General features: G+C 42.3%; 1 protein-coding gene across 1 annotated transcript in view; it reads left to right on the top strand.

Moving 5' to 3' along the window:
- MCM10 (minichromosome maintenance 10 replication initiation factor) overlaps window positions 1–10282 on the top strand; it is a 42288-nt gene extending 32006 nt beyond the window's left edge. The window contains exons 16-20 of the mRNA XM_063445453.1: window positions 4658–4776; window positions 5298–5411; window positions 5650–5795; window positions 7185–7227; window positions 9263–10282. Of these exons, the coding sequence (XP_063301523.1) occupies window positions 4658–4776; window positions 5298–5411; window positions 5650–5795; window positions 7185–7227; window positions 9263–9346 (506 nt within the window). The 3' untranslated portion in view covers window positions 9347–10282. The remainder of the gene's footprint in view (window positions 1–4657; window positions 4777–5297; window positions 5412–5649; window positions 5796–7184; window positions 7228–9262) is intronic.
- Window positions 10283–16321: the final 6039 nt, after the last annotated feature.

Raw genomic sequence — 16321 nt, 5'->3', positions numbered from 1 at the left:
TTAAGAGGCTTTCAACCATAATTTTTATAATGATAAACATATAACATAAACGTTTTTTTATGGTAAACAGAATAGATAAGCAAACAGGGCAGTCAGATGATATAGCAGTGGGACACGCAGGTCCCCATGTGGGTGACATCAATAACATATGATTTGAATACGCAGCTCCACTTTAGTTAGGCATATATTCGTTCGTAGAGTGAAAGTGGGTACCTTGCTCCAAATGGTCCAAAAAACCTTATTAACCAGTTTGCCTATATATAATTAGTGGAGTGTTAAGAGTTAACTTAAGTGCGTATGAACAACGGACGCAGAGGTCCCTTCAACAATTAGTAAGCGTGACCACAGTGGGTATGTCGTAGCGTTATTATTAATCCATTTAGTTTTTATTTTCATTGCCTAGTCGTTTACCAAAATATGTTTTTCCTTTATTATTTATTGCTTTACATTTATAACTTTATGTGGCAGTGTTGCCATTCGTGTTTATCTGAGTCTGTGTGGTGTTGTATGTGTGGAGTGATGTGCCGTGTGGTGCGTCTCCCCTTTTGACTGGGCCCCCCTTGTGTCCATGGTTCGTATTGGCCAGTTGCCTGACTCCCCTGTGAGTCGAGGGGGGGGGGGGGGGGTTAATTCTCTGCGTTTGCTTCTGTAAAGCATATGTTGTGTCTGTCATTTGAGGGCTAGTGTGGGGTCATGTTCGCCCCTGAGATTGCTGTTTCCCCTCCAGCTCCCACGGTCCCGTCAACACCAGGTAGCTACGTGGTCGTTGGAGCGGTTGTTTGGCGTGAGCTATTCCAGGGGATGTCAGGTATCTAATCTGCTGTCTAGTGAGGTCCTCGATGTTTTCTTCATGCAGTTGACCCCGTGATTCCGGGGTATGGTTGTATTGTTGTGGTTTGTATGTGTGTATGTGCTGTGGTGGTTGCATGGAGGATCCCTGCGTGGGGTGCAGTGTGTATGTTCTGGGCTGTGGTAGACCAGTGGTGGTGAATGGTGTTGTTTCCCATCTTGTTTTCTCCCCGTGTGATATGGGGTAGTTTGTATTCTGGTTTCGGGGGTTGTGGGGGGTGTCTGTCCACCTGTCGTCTAATAGTAAACCCCCCCCTATTCCCGCCCCTAAGGTCTTAGTTCTTCCCGTTTGCCCATTGGTAGGGTCCTGTGTAAGTTCGTCTTCACAGTGTATCCGCTCCCCCCTGAGTCCCCATCCCGCCGCTACCGGTGGGCGGGGGGCTAGGCTTTGGACCGGTGGTGCTACGTCCGGCGAGTCCAGGTGTCCCATCTCCAGTCTCCCATCCCCCCACCTCCCCTCTAGTTATCGGATGTGTTCTAAGAGCAATAGACATACCATAGTCTCCACTGCTCTGCGTGTTTTTCCTGCCTCCCCAGAAGACTAGCTATTGTGGATTCGGCTCTGTGTATGTCTTCGACCTTGAGTAGTTTCCATTGCCCGATTGTGGGCCAGGTCGGTGTTTTCCACAGTATCGGTATCAGTGCCTTAGCTGCGTTTATCAGGTGTGTGAGGATTGATCTTTTGTACGCTGAGAGCGTGTCTTTCGTGTGGTGTAGCAGGGCCAGGTCTGCTGTCAGGACCGTGGGTTCTCCCATTATAATTTGTATTTCTGCTCCATGTTTTGGGAAGGCACAGTTTTTCATGTGCTATCCTGGCTCTATCCCCCTTCCATATGTATTTAAGGATCGCGGTCTGGAGCTGAAGAAAATTTGTGGGATTATGCGCGGGAGTGTGTGGAACACATATAGTATCCTGGGGAGGATATTCATCTTTACAACCGCTATACGTCCCTGCCATGAGATGTGGTTGTAGTTCCATCTTTTGAGGTCCTCCAGGACAGTGGACAGGAGGGGTGTGTAGTTATGCGCGTAAAGATCTTTCGCGTCGGGGGTAACCTGTAGCCCCAGGTATTTCATGCTCTCCGTGCACCAGTGAAACGGGAATTGTCGTCGGAGCCGCTCGCATTCTTCCCCTGGTACCGTCACATTCAGTATCTCGCAGTTGGGTATGTTGAGTTTGAGCCCCGATAAATTGCCATACGTCTGGAATTCTGTCATAAGGTGGGGGATCGATTCCAGGGGTTCAGCCGGGAAGAATAGCATGTCGTCTGCGTAAGCGGCGACCTTGTGTTCCTGCGTTCTATGGCTGAGGCCGAGAATCCTGGGGTTCCTTCGTATTCTATCCAGGAGTGGTTCCAAGGTGAGCGCAAATAGAAGCGGCGAGAGTGGGCAGCCTTGCCTGGTTCCGTTCTTTATGTTGAAGCTATCTGTGAGTGCCCCATTCACTCGGACTTTAGCATTTGGTTGATGATAGTGTTGCGATCCATTGCAGCATCTGGTCTCCGATGCCTGTTCTCTGCAGTGTTTCCATCATAAATCGCCAATCCACTCTATCAAATGCTTTTTCTGCGTCCGTGGATAGCAGAAGTAGCTTCTTCTTAAGGTGTTTCACTGCATGTTGGACCACAAAGAGCCTGAGGGTGCTCTCTCTGGCCTCCCTGCCTGGGATGAACCCCGTTTGGTGGATCAGTCTCGGCATGTACGTCTGTAGTCGAAAAGATGGCATCTTCAAGAAGAGTTTGACATCTGTGTTGATGAGAGATATCGGGCGGTAGTTCCCCACTTGTTCTGTGTTTTTGTCCGGTTTCGGAATCACCGTGATCGTCGCTGCTAGGGATTCCTTGTGAAAGGATGCTCCTTCCCGTAGGCTATTTAGTGCGTTAACCAATTTCGGTACCAGTTTGTCGCTGAACTTCTTGTAGTATTCTACCGGGAAACCGTCCGGGCCTGGTGCTTTACCGTTCTTGGCTACTTTTAGGGCTAGTTTGACCTCCTTTTCAGTCACCGGCGCGTCAAGCGTTTCTGCTTCCTCCGGGGTGAGGGCATCAGGGCTGAAGTCCTGCAGGTAGTTTGTCCGTTTGTTTTCGCGCGGCATCAGGGACCCCGTTTGAGTCGTCTATGTTGTAGAGGTTTGTGTAGAAGAGCTTGAATTCCTCCGCGATTTCTTCAGGGAATTGCGACAATCTGCCTCGTCTGGTTCGCAGGGCGTGCACCTGGGCCCTGTTTTGCGGACCCCGTAGCATTTGGGCCAGCAGTTTCTCACCCTTGTTGGCATGTCTATAGAAGAATGCTTTTGAGCGTTGCAGTTGTCTTGCATACCTGTGTTCTATGATGTCCGTTACTTTTTGCGACGAGACGAGGTCTTTATATGTCTGGTCACGATGGGATCTTTTATGCCTCTGTTCCAAGGCCGCTATCTGTTGGGTGAGGTCTCTTAGTTGTTGCACTGCATCTTTTTTTCTTCTGCGCGGCTATCCGTATTAGGTGTCCCTTCAGGACGCTTTTGAGCGCTTCCCAGATCGTCATGCCATACTGTTCTTCCGTCGTGTTCTCCTCGAAGTATTGATGGATGTGCTCAGCCACTTGCGTTTTTGTTGGTTCGTCCAGAAGTAGGGCATCGTTAAGTCTCCATGTCATCTTGGTCGGGCGGTATAGGGGCGGTTCCAGTTCCACTTTTACCACACTGTGGTCCGACCAGGGCGTAGGTTGGATGTCAGCCTTCCTGAGGTAGGTGAGTCCCTCCTGCTGTATGCAGATGTAATCAATTCTGGAGTACCGGTGGTGTAGTGTGGAGTAGTACGTAAAGACTCGTTCCACCGGGTGCTGTGCCTGCCACGTGTCTATGAGCCGATGGTCCCTGAGGGTCTTCAGGGATGGTCTTAATAGTCAAGCTCGGTATACTGCTCCGTCCCATTGACGTGTCTGTCAGGGGGTCCAGTGGGACGTTTAAGTCTCCTCCCAGTATCAGGACTCCTTCCACGAATTTGGCCAGTTTCATCAGTGTTCTGCGAATAAAGCTGGCCTGTCCCGAGTTCGGGGTGCAATAGGTCGTCGTCTTCCCTCTAAAAGTCACTTGGCAAGCAGGAAGTGCCTCTAATGGCTTCTTAGTCCAGAAATGTTTCTCTAACTAATGTGCCCTGTGCCTATAGTGTACCTTTAAAAAAACAAAAAAGTGCTAATTGATGCTATGGTTGTTTGTAAGAACCAGTGAGCCAATATTGAGTAAAGAAAATGATGGGCTACGTAGGTTTGTGTGATATCAGGAATAGAAAAGATAACTGGTGATTAATTTATTATATTGTGATGCCTCCATAGACATAGAGAAGTTTAGATGCTTGATTCTTTTCAATGTTGCAGTATGTATGTAATATTTCCCTACCAAGATTTACATGAATGTATGACCTGCATTTCACTAACATTTGTAAAGGTTACATTAGAGCCATTGGTCCTCATACGAAGTTAACCCTTGTGAGCTATACAAATGGGGGGGGGGGAGGAGAGAGACTTATATTATCCATTCCCAGCTATTGCTGCCTTGGAACTGTAGTACAGGTAACAGAATTGGGAATTTCATCCGGTGTCACTCAACTAACTTCTGGACCAGTGACTCCTATTTTGATACCACAGTGCTTGTTACCTGGTTCTAAAAGGGGTGAGGTTTAGTAACAATGAAATGCCTTGATTTGGGCTGACTAATGCGCCAGGAAGATTTTGCTTTGCCTTGTTTTGTTTTTCTCCTTGATTTTATTTATCTAGATTGAAAGCAATTGGGCATATTAATCTTTGTGTTTGCCTTACTCCTATTTAGCTCCAGATGAGCAGGAGCCAGCCATGAAGAGGCGCAGAGAGCAGCTAGCCTACCTACAGTCTGAAGAGTTCCAGAAGATTTTGAAAGCCAAGTCTAAGCACACTGGAGTCATAAAGGAGGTACGGAGTACATTATTTCAGATTCTTCAACAATGTCAGAATCTCTTCAGTTTATTTTTCAATCGTCAGCATGATTCTTCAAACCTACAGATGGTCTATCAATGGCTCTGTTTTTTGTTTTTTTTTCTGCCAACATTGGGCCTGTATTAACACTCAAATCAAGGCCTGTTAGTGGGCCCGTCAAAACAAGCAAAAATTGATGTGAAGTAATCCATATCTGAAACTCTGCGGAGTTGAAAAGATTTTGTAATATTTACTATTGTTTGCATATCAATGGAACAGCATGTTTTGCGTCATTGAAACTATAACAATAATTTCCTGTGTACCTTAAATGGAATACTACTGTGAGATAGATTAGAATGTTCTAAAAGCTGATCCATGGCTTGCAAGATATTTTGTTTAACTCTCAAATTCTCATGCATATAGCAAAGGTAATATGGACATTTTGATAAGGTTCTACGCATCTCTTAAGGAAACAAAAATTAACATTCTAAAACTAATTTGCATTCACACATTCTTAGGCTGAAGCAGAGATTCAAGAAAAATACTTTGAGCCACTTGTAAAGAAAGAACAACTGGAAGAGAAGATGAGAAGCACCCGGGAAGTAAAGTGCCGCGTAGTAACCTGTAAAACAGTGAGTGCAGCAACCATTTAGATATGGGCTTTACTGATTGTGTACTGCTAAACTGTCATCTTCAGAAAATGTACTTTTCTATATCAGAGTTTGTAGTTTAATGTAATCGTTGGGCACTGGTACTATAATGGATTGTTTATGGGTTAACATTTTGAGTAATTTAATTTGCTAAAGTCCCTCTACATTTTCTCATTTATGTGGGGTTCCCTGGACTCACCATTTGATATTTTCTGAACAGTGTAAATTCACACACTTCAGTCTTCTGGACACCTGTATTAGCGAGAACCATGACTTCCACTGGCATGATGGTGTGAAACGTTTCTTCAAATGTTCCTGTGGTAACAGAACCATTTCCCTGGACCGTCTGCCCACGAAGCACTGCAGGTATAGCAGCAATTACTTACTCCCCATGCGTAGGAACATGTATGTTCTTGGCTGTTCTTGTATTGATTCATAAAGTGTTAACAGATTTTGTATTGGGGTGGGCTGTGTTATGTCATATCTGCAAGCAGGTTGGGTACAAGATAGATACAGTACTTTTGTGATAACTGGTAAAACAAATCTGCTTTAACAGATCTATCGCAATGTAGATGGCATTGTAGCTTTGTGAGTTAAAGAGCTCTTTACATAACCTGTATCCTCTACAGCTAGCAGGGTGATCCATTGCTGCTACTCTGTTAATCCCAGATCTCAACAGATCAGAGACACTGTGCCCTATCTGCACCCTGTCACAAACAAGTAATTGCAAAGAGTCAAAGTCCCCCTTGGAGCTTTAACCCCTTAAGGACCAAACTTCTGGAATAAAATGGAATCATGACGTGTCACACACGTCATGTGTCCTTAAGGGGTTTAAACAAAGAAGTACTCTTTGTAATGTGCACTCTACCTGCCCCCAAAATGCAAGGCATATGGGAGAATTAGAACAATCAAAGTAAACTCTTCTGGGTGTGTATATATAAATTTGTTGTATGCACATTTTCCCCCTATTTTATTTTTTTAGATTTTAAGTATACTAAATTTAATTTAATAAAATTATATTTTATAATTAATATGGTATCAAAATTAATTCGTATATCTATTTTAACAGTAAATAGATTGCTTAAGGTAATTTGTGATATTTTTTAATAAAGAAATTACTCAAGCTGGAGATGTTGAAGTGCTAAAAAAAAGAGAATTTTATTTTTGGGGTGGGTTGCAGTGAATACACTAGCAAGTAAGAACCAGAGATTATTAAAATCACATTCTATCATTGCAGCCCTGCCAAACAAAGATTTTAAAATTGTAATCTTAAAATATCTATATCTTTCATGTTCTGCCTCAATCACATGCTTCCCTTTGTTTGGGTGATTGCTTCTTCCATGTACCATGATCTTTACCACAGTGGAGTTAAGGAAAATCTGCAAAACCACTTCTAACTTTGTGGTGTTTGAAATAAAGGTTAACAAGCCAGCACATCCTGACAATATGCTTTCACTTTTTAACTTCACCAGTATGTAGTCCCTAGGAAGGTCTCGGTCTCGTGATGTATCCTGAAAACACCCTCAACCGTACAGTAGGCTTTATTTATATGGTTAGTTTAAAAGTACAATACAGCAGAAACCTAAATGTTAAGTTTACAATATATCTCTGCAGACCTTTTGTTTAAAGCTCTATAGTGTCTGGTCATAAATCTGTATGTGCTTTGATTACTTACTGTAGTTAGACAGATACTTATGCAGGTATCGACATTTTTTTATTCATTCAATTTTTTATTTTTTTTTACTTTTCCTACAGCAATTGTGGCCTATTCAAATGGGAACGTGATGGCATGCTTAAGGTACGGATTGTTTTTTTACATACATTACATACATGTTTGTGTTCTTCCTTCTTACACTGTAGCATTAGCAATATGTGTGGACAGCTAGAGGACTCCCCTGGTGTTATGTGCACTACTTGGGAAAGTGTCATGTTGTAATGATTTGATATCACGGTCCAACTGTTATTTTTAGGCAAAACTTCTCCAAATCTGCTACATTCACAGCATGACTATTTTACAATAGGGGTGGGTGGCTGGGAATGTAGGTTCCCTTGCAGGCACCTCGACCACTTAATCTCAGAGGAGTGCCTGTAAAACATTGCGGTCTACTCTGGCAGCCAATAGAGGCACTTCCAAAGAAATAGCAGATGAACTCATAGAGACCATCTGATTGGTGCAGTGCAACATTTTGCTCCACATAAGACGTGCTGGCCGTGAAGGACAATGTGACGTGCGAGAAAGTACAATATATACATAGACAAGATATAAGTAGCCCTGTTAATCATCACATTCATTAAATACCAATTCTGACACAACCCACTGTGACAGAACGTCTGCACTCCGACAGAGTACCTTCCGTTGATGGATGCTCCTAGTGCTTCCCGAGGGCTCCAAGCCCTCCACTAGACACCATAACCACCGCAGACCCCTTGAACCGCCGCAGCTTCGTTAAGGTCTCGCAGTCTTCCTCCTACTCTGGGCCCAAGACCAGGGACCAGCTTCCAGGAGGCAAACCTCTCCTAATCCAGAGAGCAGGAACAAGAACAAGCTCTTACAAGAGCTTACTCTGGGGAGTATTGTGATATAGCAATCCCCAGAGTGAAGGCAATTTTCCAATCCCCCAAACATGAGCCAAGACTTCATGAAGGTACAAGATGATCTGTTTAATCAGCACCAAAGGGCTTTCTTTTATGCAAGTTTTCAGGCCAGAGGCACATCCCTGGAACTGGTGGTAAATTGTGACAAAAGGGACACAAACCAATGGGAACACTAACAAAATAACACTCTCACATGCAGAGTAACACCCTCCCCTCTATCCTGGAGCTAATTGGCTTAAGGAACTGCAGTAAACTCCATTATCTCCAGGTACAGAAAATATCTCCATTTTACACTAACAGTAAAATTCATAAAAATACATAATTCCTCTTATGTCACACAGAACCCCCACATTTAACCTATCCCCAAATAGCTCGGATCTGAGCACCCAATATAGGTGAACTGCGCTCAGATCCCACGAACAGAGTAAATGCCATGGGGTTAAATATTTTTGCAAGGGAGAGATTGAGGAGGGAAAAAGCAGCCAGTTTAAACTGGTCTGGCAGTGTCCCTGGGACAAAGCCCGGCTGGAGAACAATGGGATAGGTTCAAAGGGGGTAGTGAAGAGGCACATTCTTCCATGGAATCAAAGGGGCAGAAACCGTCTTTTAAAAGTCCCAGTATGCCCACATATAGTTTTTAAAGGGCCATACGCCCCAGGGCCATAGTCATGAGGCAGTAGGCTGGCAATCAGGCTCCTCCTAAAGCCAGGGGCAAAGGGCAGTTGGTCACAAAAAAACCCAGTGACAAAAGGCAGTTTGTCACACCCACAAATACACCCAAAGAACTTACTCATTACTTTGCTAGTTGGTTTATATGCTCTAATCATGTGAACTTAAATGGTTTATGAACCAAACAGAAATAGATCTCACACAGTGGGGAAACCAATCTACTGTTAACTAAAAAACATTCTAAAATCTACCAGTCTTTGTATAGTGGTAATTTTCTTGAGTTAGTTTTCCAGTATGGCAGGTTACTTTTCCTGTGCGCATACTTTAAATAAAAGGTTTAATTTCAAGAGTTTCTGCTTATTTAGTCAGGATGCACGTTTGCCAGCATATGTTTAAGGACCACGTGACTGCATAGACTGTCATTCAGTAAATTATTTAACCCCTGCTGGTACCAAAGACTGCCAGATATCTTTTGGTTGAACAAATGCTTGGCAAAAAAAAGCCATGGTCCTTATGGAGTTTACATTAAATAAAGAACATAAATTTGAAGATTTTGTTTTCCTTTTTAGGAAAAGCGTGGACCCAAAATTGGAGGAGAAACTCTGCTGCCAAGAGGAGAAGAGCATGGCAAATTTATTAACAGCCTTAAATAATGTTCCAGGACAACCTTATTTCATTTGATATGGATTGTGGAAATATAAACTATGCATCAAACATACTGACCCTGTCAAACCATGCCTTATATCTTTCACTAAAGTTTGGGCTGGACACACACAATGATGCTTCTGTTAACTCTGTTTCCGGTTATGATAGGTCATATTGCACAACAGTAACAATATCTGGCTTTCTTTTAACCCCTTCATTACAAATGATGTACAAAGGCAATCAGAACAAAATGGGATTGGTGTAACTGTGTCATGATTGGTTAAGTAATGTAAACGTTAACATTTATTTTCTGTTCGTTCAGACCATTTTCTGATGCTGCACAGACTTAATTGTCAATTTATTTAATCTTTTACTTAAATGTAGGGTGCCTGTTCCTGTTCGTAAATGTGTATTGATGTTGCAGGCAATCTTGGAATAAGTAGCTCTATCTTTCAAAAATCTGTAAAAGTTGGACATACCTCCCCCAATTCTCAATTTCTTTCATTTTCTCTCAAAGGTTTTATCGGTATATAATTTTTGGCGGTGGGCAATGTTGTATGCGTCCACATTTGTGTTATGCATGTGTGGTACTTCTAGTGGTTTCAGCTGCAGTCCAGTTTTTGTAGTACAAAGTCTCTATGGTGGCTGTTCTGAGTCTAGCATGTAACACCAGCCTCCATATTGAATGCTGGAACTACCATGTTTATGGGTAACAGTTTGTTTAGCATAAACATAATTTCCCACAATTCAAATGAGCTGCTATTATGTTGACACAAGCTCTGGAAGTCACAGAACAATAGTTTGTTTGATTAAAAGGCAAGGCATTTTAATATTTTAAAAGAAGCTTTGTAAATATGTATATGTTTCTTTCCTATTAAGGATATTTTAAATATTTTATATGTTTCACGGACTACAAATGCATGTAGGAAATTGTATATTAGTGTAACTGGTGCTGCTAATAAACCTTTTTAAATATTAACTTATCGCTTATTGGTGTCCTGTTTTGCAATTAGGGTTAGTATGGGGGAGGGTTCTGACTACAAATTCATGTTGCTTGTCATTTACAAGCAAAACACTATATGGACAAAAGTATTGGTACACCTGACCATTACTTCAACAGTGACTTTGATGACATTGCATTCTAAATACAAAGACCTTAATAAGTATTTGGTGGCCACTTTGCAGCCCTGGCAGCTTCCATTCTTCCATAAGATTTTGGAATGTTTCCATGGGGAATTTTTCATTTCATCCATTCCTTTGATAGAGCATTTGTGAGGGCAGGCACTGATGTTGGACGAGATGGACTTACTCGCAATCTCCATTCCAACTTATCCCAAAGGTGTTCGATGGGGTTGAGGTCAAGGCTCTGTGTAGACCAGACAACTTCTTTCACACCAAACTCATCCAACCATGTCTTTATGGACATTGCTTTGTGCACTGGGGCGCAGTCATTATTGTTGACATGATTGCATATATGTTCATCTTCTCCCTATTTTAGTTCAGCTTCACCTCCATACATTTACAGTGTATGGTCTGTGGATATATAACCAAAGCAAAAAAAAAGGTAATTTAGACGGTGCAGTGCTAGATTGGTTTGTAATCCTTCTGCTTTCAAGAAGCATTTTGCTTGTACCAACAATCCGCATCAAGCTTGATGACAGGAGTGGCTCTTTAACTTGTGAGTATTATTTGTAACATTATTGCATGCAGAAGTTACATTATTACACCATGTGTATTATTCTCCCACTATCTATCTATATCTGGGTCAACCTGGTCCCAGGCGGTAGCGGGTTCTGTGACACAAGCAGAATCATCGTCCCATCCAGAGAGATGAACGCTCTATTCATCTCTCACGCACTTAGTGGTTAGCAGGAAGTGCAGGCGCGAACGAGTGTAACATGCGGGAAGAGGAGGAGCTGGAGAAGGGGAACACACGATGTGGAGTACTTGTAAAATAGGAGAATGAGCAGAGTTCTTGTAGAATAGGAGAAAGGAGGGAGTACTTGTAGAATAGGAGAATAAAGGTGATGATGCAAATGTCTTTTATTGAAGGATAGTGATCATATGAAGCCATTTATGATCACATAATATTTGTTGGGCTCCATTTTGAATCACAATGATAACCAAAATCATTCAAATGGCCCTGATCAAAAGTTTACATACCCATGAATGTTTCTTTGTTACAGACACACAAGGTAACACACACAGATTAAAATGGCAAAGGTTAATTTGCATTCTTCTGCATGAAGACTGCGCATGGGACACTCTTGGACTTTCCAGCATGACAATGACACTAACCACAAGGCCATGTTGACCCTTCAGTGGTTACAGCAGAAAAGGGTGAAGGTTCTGGATTGGCCATCACAGTCTCCTGACCTTAATATCATCGAGCCAGTCTGGGGAGATCTCAAGCGTGAAAGACAACCAAAGACTTTGCATGACCTGGAGGCATGAGGATTAGGGGCCTCATAGGCGACTATTTCAAAGCTTGCCCCATTGTACAGCGCTACGGAACTTGTTTGTGCTTTATAAATAATATCTATATCTTATTTAGAAAATAACGGTGCTCCTGGCTTTATAATTAACCCCTTAAGACCGCAGGGCGTTCTATGCCGTCCCTCTTTTGATGGCTCTTTTGATCGCCCTGCGATCTTATGTACTTACCCGGTTGCCGGCGATCGCGGTATGGGGACTCACCTGGGAGCCCAGGGAGTCCCCCTCCGTCCTCTTCGGCCCCCCTGGGCCATGTGATCGCGAGGTCCTTGCGAGGACCTCGCAATCACATGGACGGCATAGCCGTCCAAGGCATTGCCAGCAGGGGGAGTGCCTGTAATGACAGGTACTCCCCCTGCTGTCTGGAAATAAAATTAAAAGATGTTAAAACAGTGTAAAAATAAATAATATATACTTAGATCATATATATGATCTAAGTATATATACACATACACTAAGTGTATTTTAATATTAATATATACATAATTATAAATATATACACGTACAATGATATTGATTAACCCCTTAACGGCGTTACGACGTACCATGCCGTCACGCATTAAATGGGCTTTAAAGCCGTTGCGACGGCATGGTACGCCGTAACGGCTTAAGCCCCCAGGAAGAGAGGTGTACTTACCTCCGCCGCGATCCTCTTCTGGGGGGCTGCCTGAGAGCCCAGGCAGCCCCCTTCCGGCAAATGAGGCCCCCGGGGGCCATGTGATCGCTCTCAAAGAGCGATCACATGGCCCCCTATAGCTGGCTATGGATCTGCCAGCAGGGGGACTGTTTGAAATAAAATAAAATAAACATGTTTAAAAATAAATTAAATATATTTTTATATATATAATTTTCTTTTTTGGTTTGCTTTGAGTAGTTCACTCTATCACGTATTTATTGAATGATTCACTTTAGCAACAGCTATTGCTGTTTGTAATTCATGATTACACATGTGATACGCATTCCATATGATTCATTGAACCTCGCTTTCATCCTTTCACCCTCCAATCAACTCTTCACAATGTATAATTAATTGTAATGAGTCACACTATCAAATTTGTCTTGCGAAAAGTCCCTGGAGGACTGAAACGTTGACACCATTTACTGGAAATGTGATGCTTTGAATAAACAGCACAATTTGAAATAATTCTGAGTCCTGTGAGTGCACTTCAAACAAGGATTTATATAAATATATAATTAAAATATATAATTCTACGTATATATTTATGTAATAATTTTACATAATTAGGTCATTTTATTAATTAAAATTTGCAGGACCTGTCTGACAACCCAGGCTGAAAGTTCAGGGAATTTAATTTGCTAGCACTATATTTAACCCTGTAACTTTCCAAGACACCATAAAACCTGTACATGGGGGGGGGAGGGGTACTGTTTTACTCGGAAGACTTTGCTGAACATAAATATTAGTGTTTCAAAACAGTAAAATGTATTACGACGATATCGTCAGTGACATTTTTTGCATTTTTCACACACAAATGGGACTTACATTGACGATATTGTTGTGATACGTTTTACTGTTTTGAAACACTAATATTTGTGTTCAGTGAAGTCTCCCGAGTATAACCGTACCCCTCATGTACAGGCTTTATTGTGTTTTAAAAAGTTAGTCAAATATAAGGCTTGCGTTTCAGTTTTTTCGCATTAAAATTCAGGTTGGTTATGTTGCTTTTGAGACCGTACGATAGCCCAGGAATGAAAACTACCCCAATGATGGCATACCATTTGCAATAGTAGACAACCCAGGGTATTGCAAATGGGGTATGTTCATTCTTTTTTAGTAGCCACTTAGTCACAAACACTGGCCAAAATTGGCATTCAAATTAGTTTTTTGCATTTTCAAATATTAACACTAACTTTGGCCAGTGTTTGTGACCAACTGGCTACTAAAAAAGACTGGACATACCCCATTTGCAATACCTTGGGTTGTCTACTTTTGCAAATGGTATGCCATCATGGGGGTAATATTCCTGGGCTACTATATGGTCTCAAAGGCAATGTAACCAATCTGGCGGATTTCAATGTGAAAAAACTGAAAAATTTAACACGCTATATTTGACCCTGTAACTTCCCAAAAACACTAAAACCTGTACATAGGTGGTGCTGTTTTACACGTAAGACATCGCTGAATACAAATATGTGTATTTTATTGCAGTAAAAGCAACAGTATTTTGACATTCACAGTTAGAATGTCACATAGAACTAAGAAAACATTTTTAAAATCTTATTTTCTCCCATATTTTTTATATATTCATATTAAATTATGTTCCATACCTAAATATTTGATGTTAAATGAAAGCCCTGTTTCCCCTGTATAAAATGATATATAAGTGTGGGTGCATTTAGTATTAAAGAAGTGAATTACGGTTGGACAGACATATAGCGCAAATGCCAGGTTTTATTTAAGTTTTGTTTTGATCACAACTTGTACATTTGGCTGCGGTCTTTTTTTTTTTTTTTTTTATTCTTTAATCCAAGGTAGAACATTACATTGAAAACATAACATATCAATAGTTGTTACATTGTGCATGACATATCCCCAGTAAACCTGTAAGATCATTAGATTGACGCATCTAGCAAACTTGTACTGCATCAATGTATCCTGGAATGTGTATAACATACAGTATAAAGCTGATTCTCTGTTCTCCCTGGTATTTTTTAACTTATAACATAAAAGGAAAATCAGATAAAACATGAAGAAGCTACAGAAAACCATACAGACATTTCTTTGGTCGACAGGACATGCCCCTTCTTTTCCCATGCAGTAATGTGTGGATCCTATAAACCTGTATCTTAATCACTTATAAATCGCTATCCGTTTGTTCCTGTGAGCACAGGTCCATATCCTTTCGAAATGCAAGTTAGTGACATATTGTACGTTTTTTTTGCAACAATCTTGAGTATTTCTTACGGTAAAAAGAAAGATAGTAAAAGAGAAGTAAGAGGGGTAAGTAGGGATTGAGTAAGTGAGAGAATTAGGAAAGGGGTGGAGGAGGGAGGTGCAGGGGAAGTCAGGGCAGCCCGTATCCTATTGACTAAATCCCATCCTGGGAGGTCTCTTTTGTGTATGCACTTGCTGCGCTGGCCATCCAAGGGCCCCAAACTTTTCGAATTTTTTCATCGTGCCTCTAACCCGGGACGTGAGGTCATCCATGAGATAATTATCTTTAACCTTCCGGATTACCACAGCAATTTCCGGAGCCTCGCTCCGCAGCCACACCTGTGCCAAAGCTCTCCTAGCGGCCAGGTTCACCTTATGCAATAGGGTCTGTTCCGCTTTTGTCCAGTATTCCATAGATCTAGCTAGCAAGAACACCCATGGGTCTAGCTTAATCTCTCTCGAATATGTCTCGCAATAACTGCGCAATTTGCCGCCAAAAGACTTGTGCTATTGGGCATTCCCACCACATGTGAACTTATGTGCCTTTGAGACCGCACCCCCGCCAACATAGGTCAGTAGTAGTTTGATTCATACGGCTTTACTTTACCGGTGTAGTATACCATCGAAATAGCGTCTTATATGATTGTTCCTGCAGCGAGACACAAATAGAGGACTGCGCAGCCGCCTCCCATATTTCCTGCCACTCTACCCCTTCCAGCGTCTCTCCCAAATCCACCTCCCATTGGTCTATATATGTAAGTCCTCCCCATTCTAAAGTGTTATTGCACAACTGTGAATAAAGAAGTGAAATCAGTCTGCTCGGGAATTGTTCCTTTGCACACATTCTTTCGAAGAACGTCATCGGTGTTTCTGCGACTCGTTTAACCTGAGTGTCTTGGGCATAAGCTCTAATCTGGAGGTATCTAAAAAAAAATCAAAGGGTAGCAAAAGCGTTTTGTTTTGTAAATCCTCAAACATCACAAACGACCCCCCCTCAAACTGCTGGTGCAATCTCTGTAGCCCTGCCTGTTCTAAACCTCTAAAAGCCCGGGCTGTCATTCCTGGTAGGAATGCCTTGTTCCTCAGCAGGGGGGTCATTGGAGAGGGGGAGGACGCCAGGCTGTACTTAGAGGCGGCCGTGTCCCATATCCTCAAGGAGTTGAGAATCGCTGGACAGGGCACTTTGATGTTTGGCCTGTGCTCTTTAGGGGTCCACATATAGAACTGAGGCATATCCATCCCCATAAGGGACACTTCCAGGTCCACCCATCTCCTTTCCTCTGGCGGAGAGTGCCACAATGCCACCTGGGCCAGTTGGGCTGCCTCATAATAAAAATGTAGGTGTGGAAGGCCTAGGCCGCCCCTGTCTTTAGCTCGGTAAAGAATGTTGCGTGAGACCCTATGTTTCTTGTTCTGCCATATAAATTTGCCTATTGTTTGTTGAAGTGGACCCAAGTCAGATCTGGTTACTCTAATCGGGAGTGCCTGAAACAAGAACAATATTCTAGGGAGCACATTCATTTTCACAGAATGAATCCTCCCTATCCAGGAAATTGCCTTATCTCTGTCCATTGCTCCATATCCGTCATCAATG

Source organism: Pelobates fuscus, chromosome 3 (assembly GCF_036172605.1).
Source record: "Pelobates fuscus isolate aPelFus1 chromosome 3, aPelFus1.pri, whole genome shotgun sequence".
NCBI classification, from domain to species: Eukaryota; Metazoa; Chordata; class Amphibia; order Anura; family Pelobatidae; genus Pelobates; species Pelobates fuscus.
This window is presented reverse-complemented; position numbering and strand designations above follow the sequence as displayed.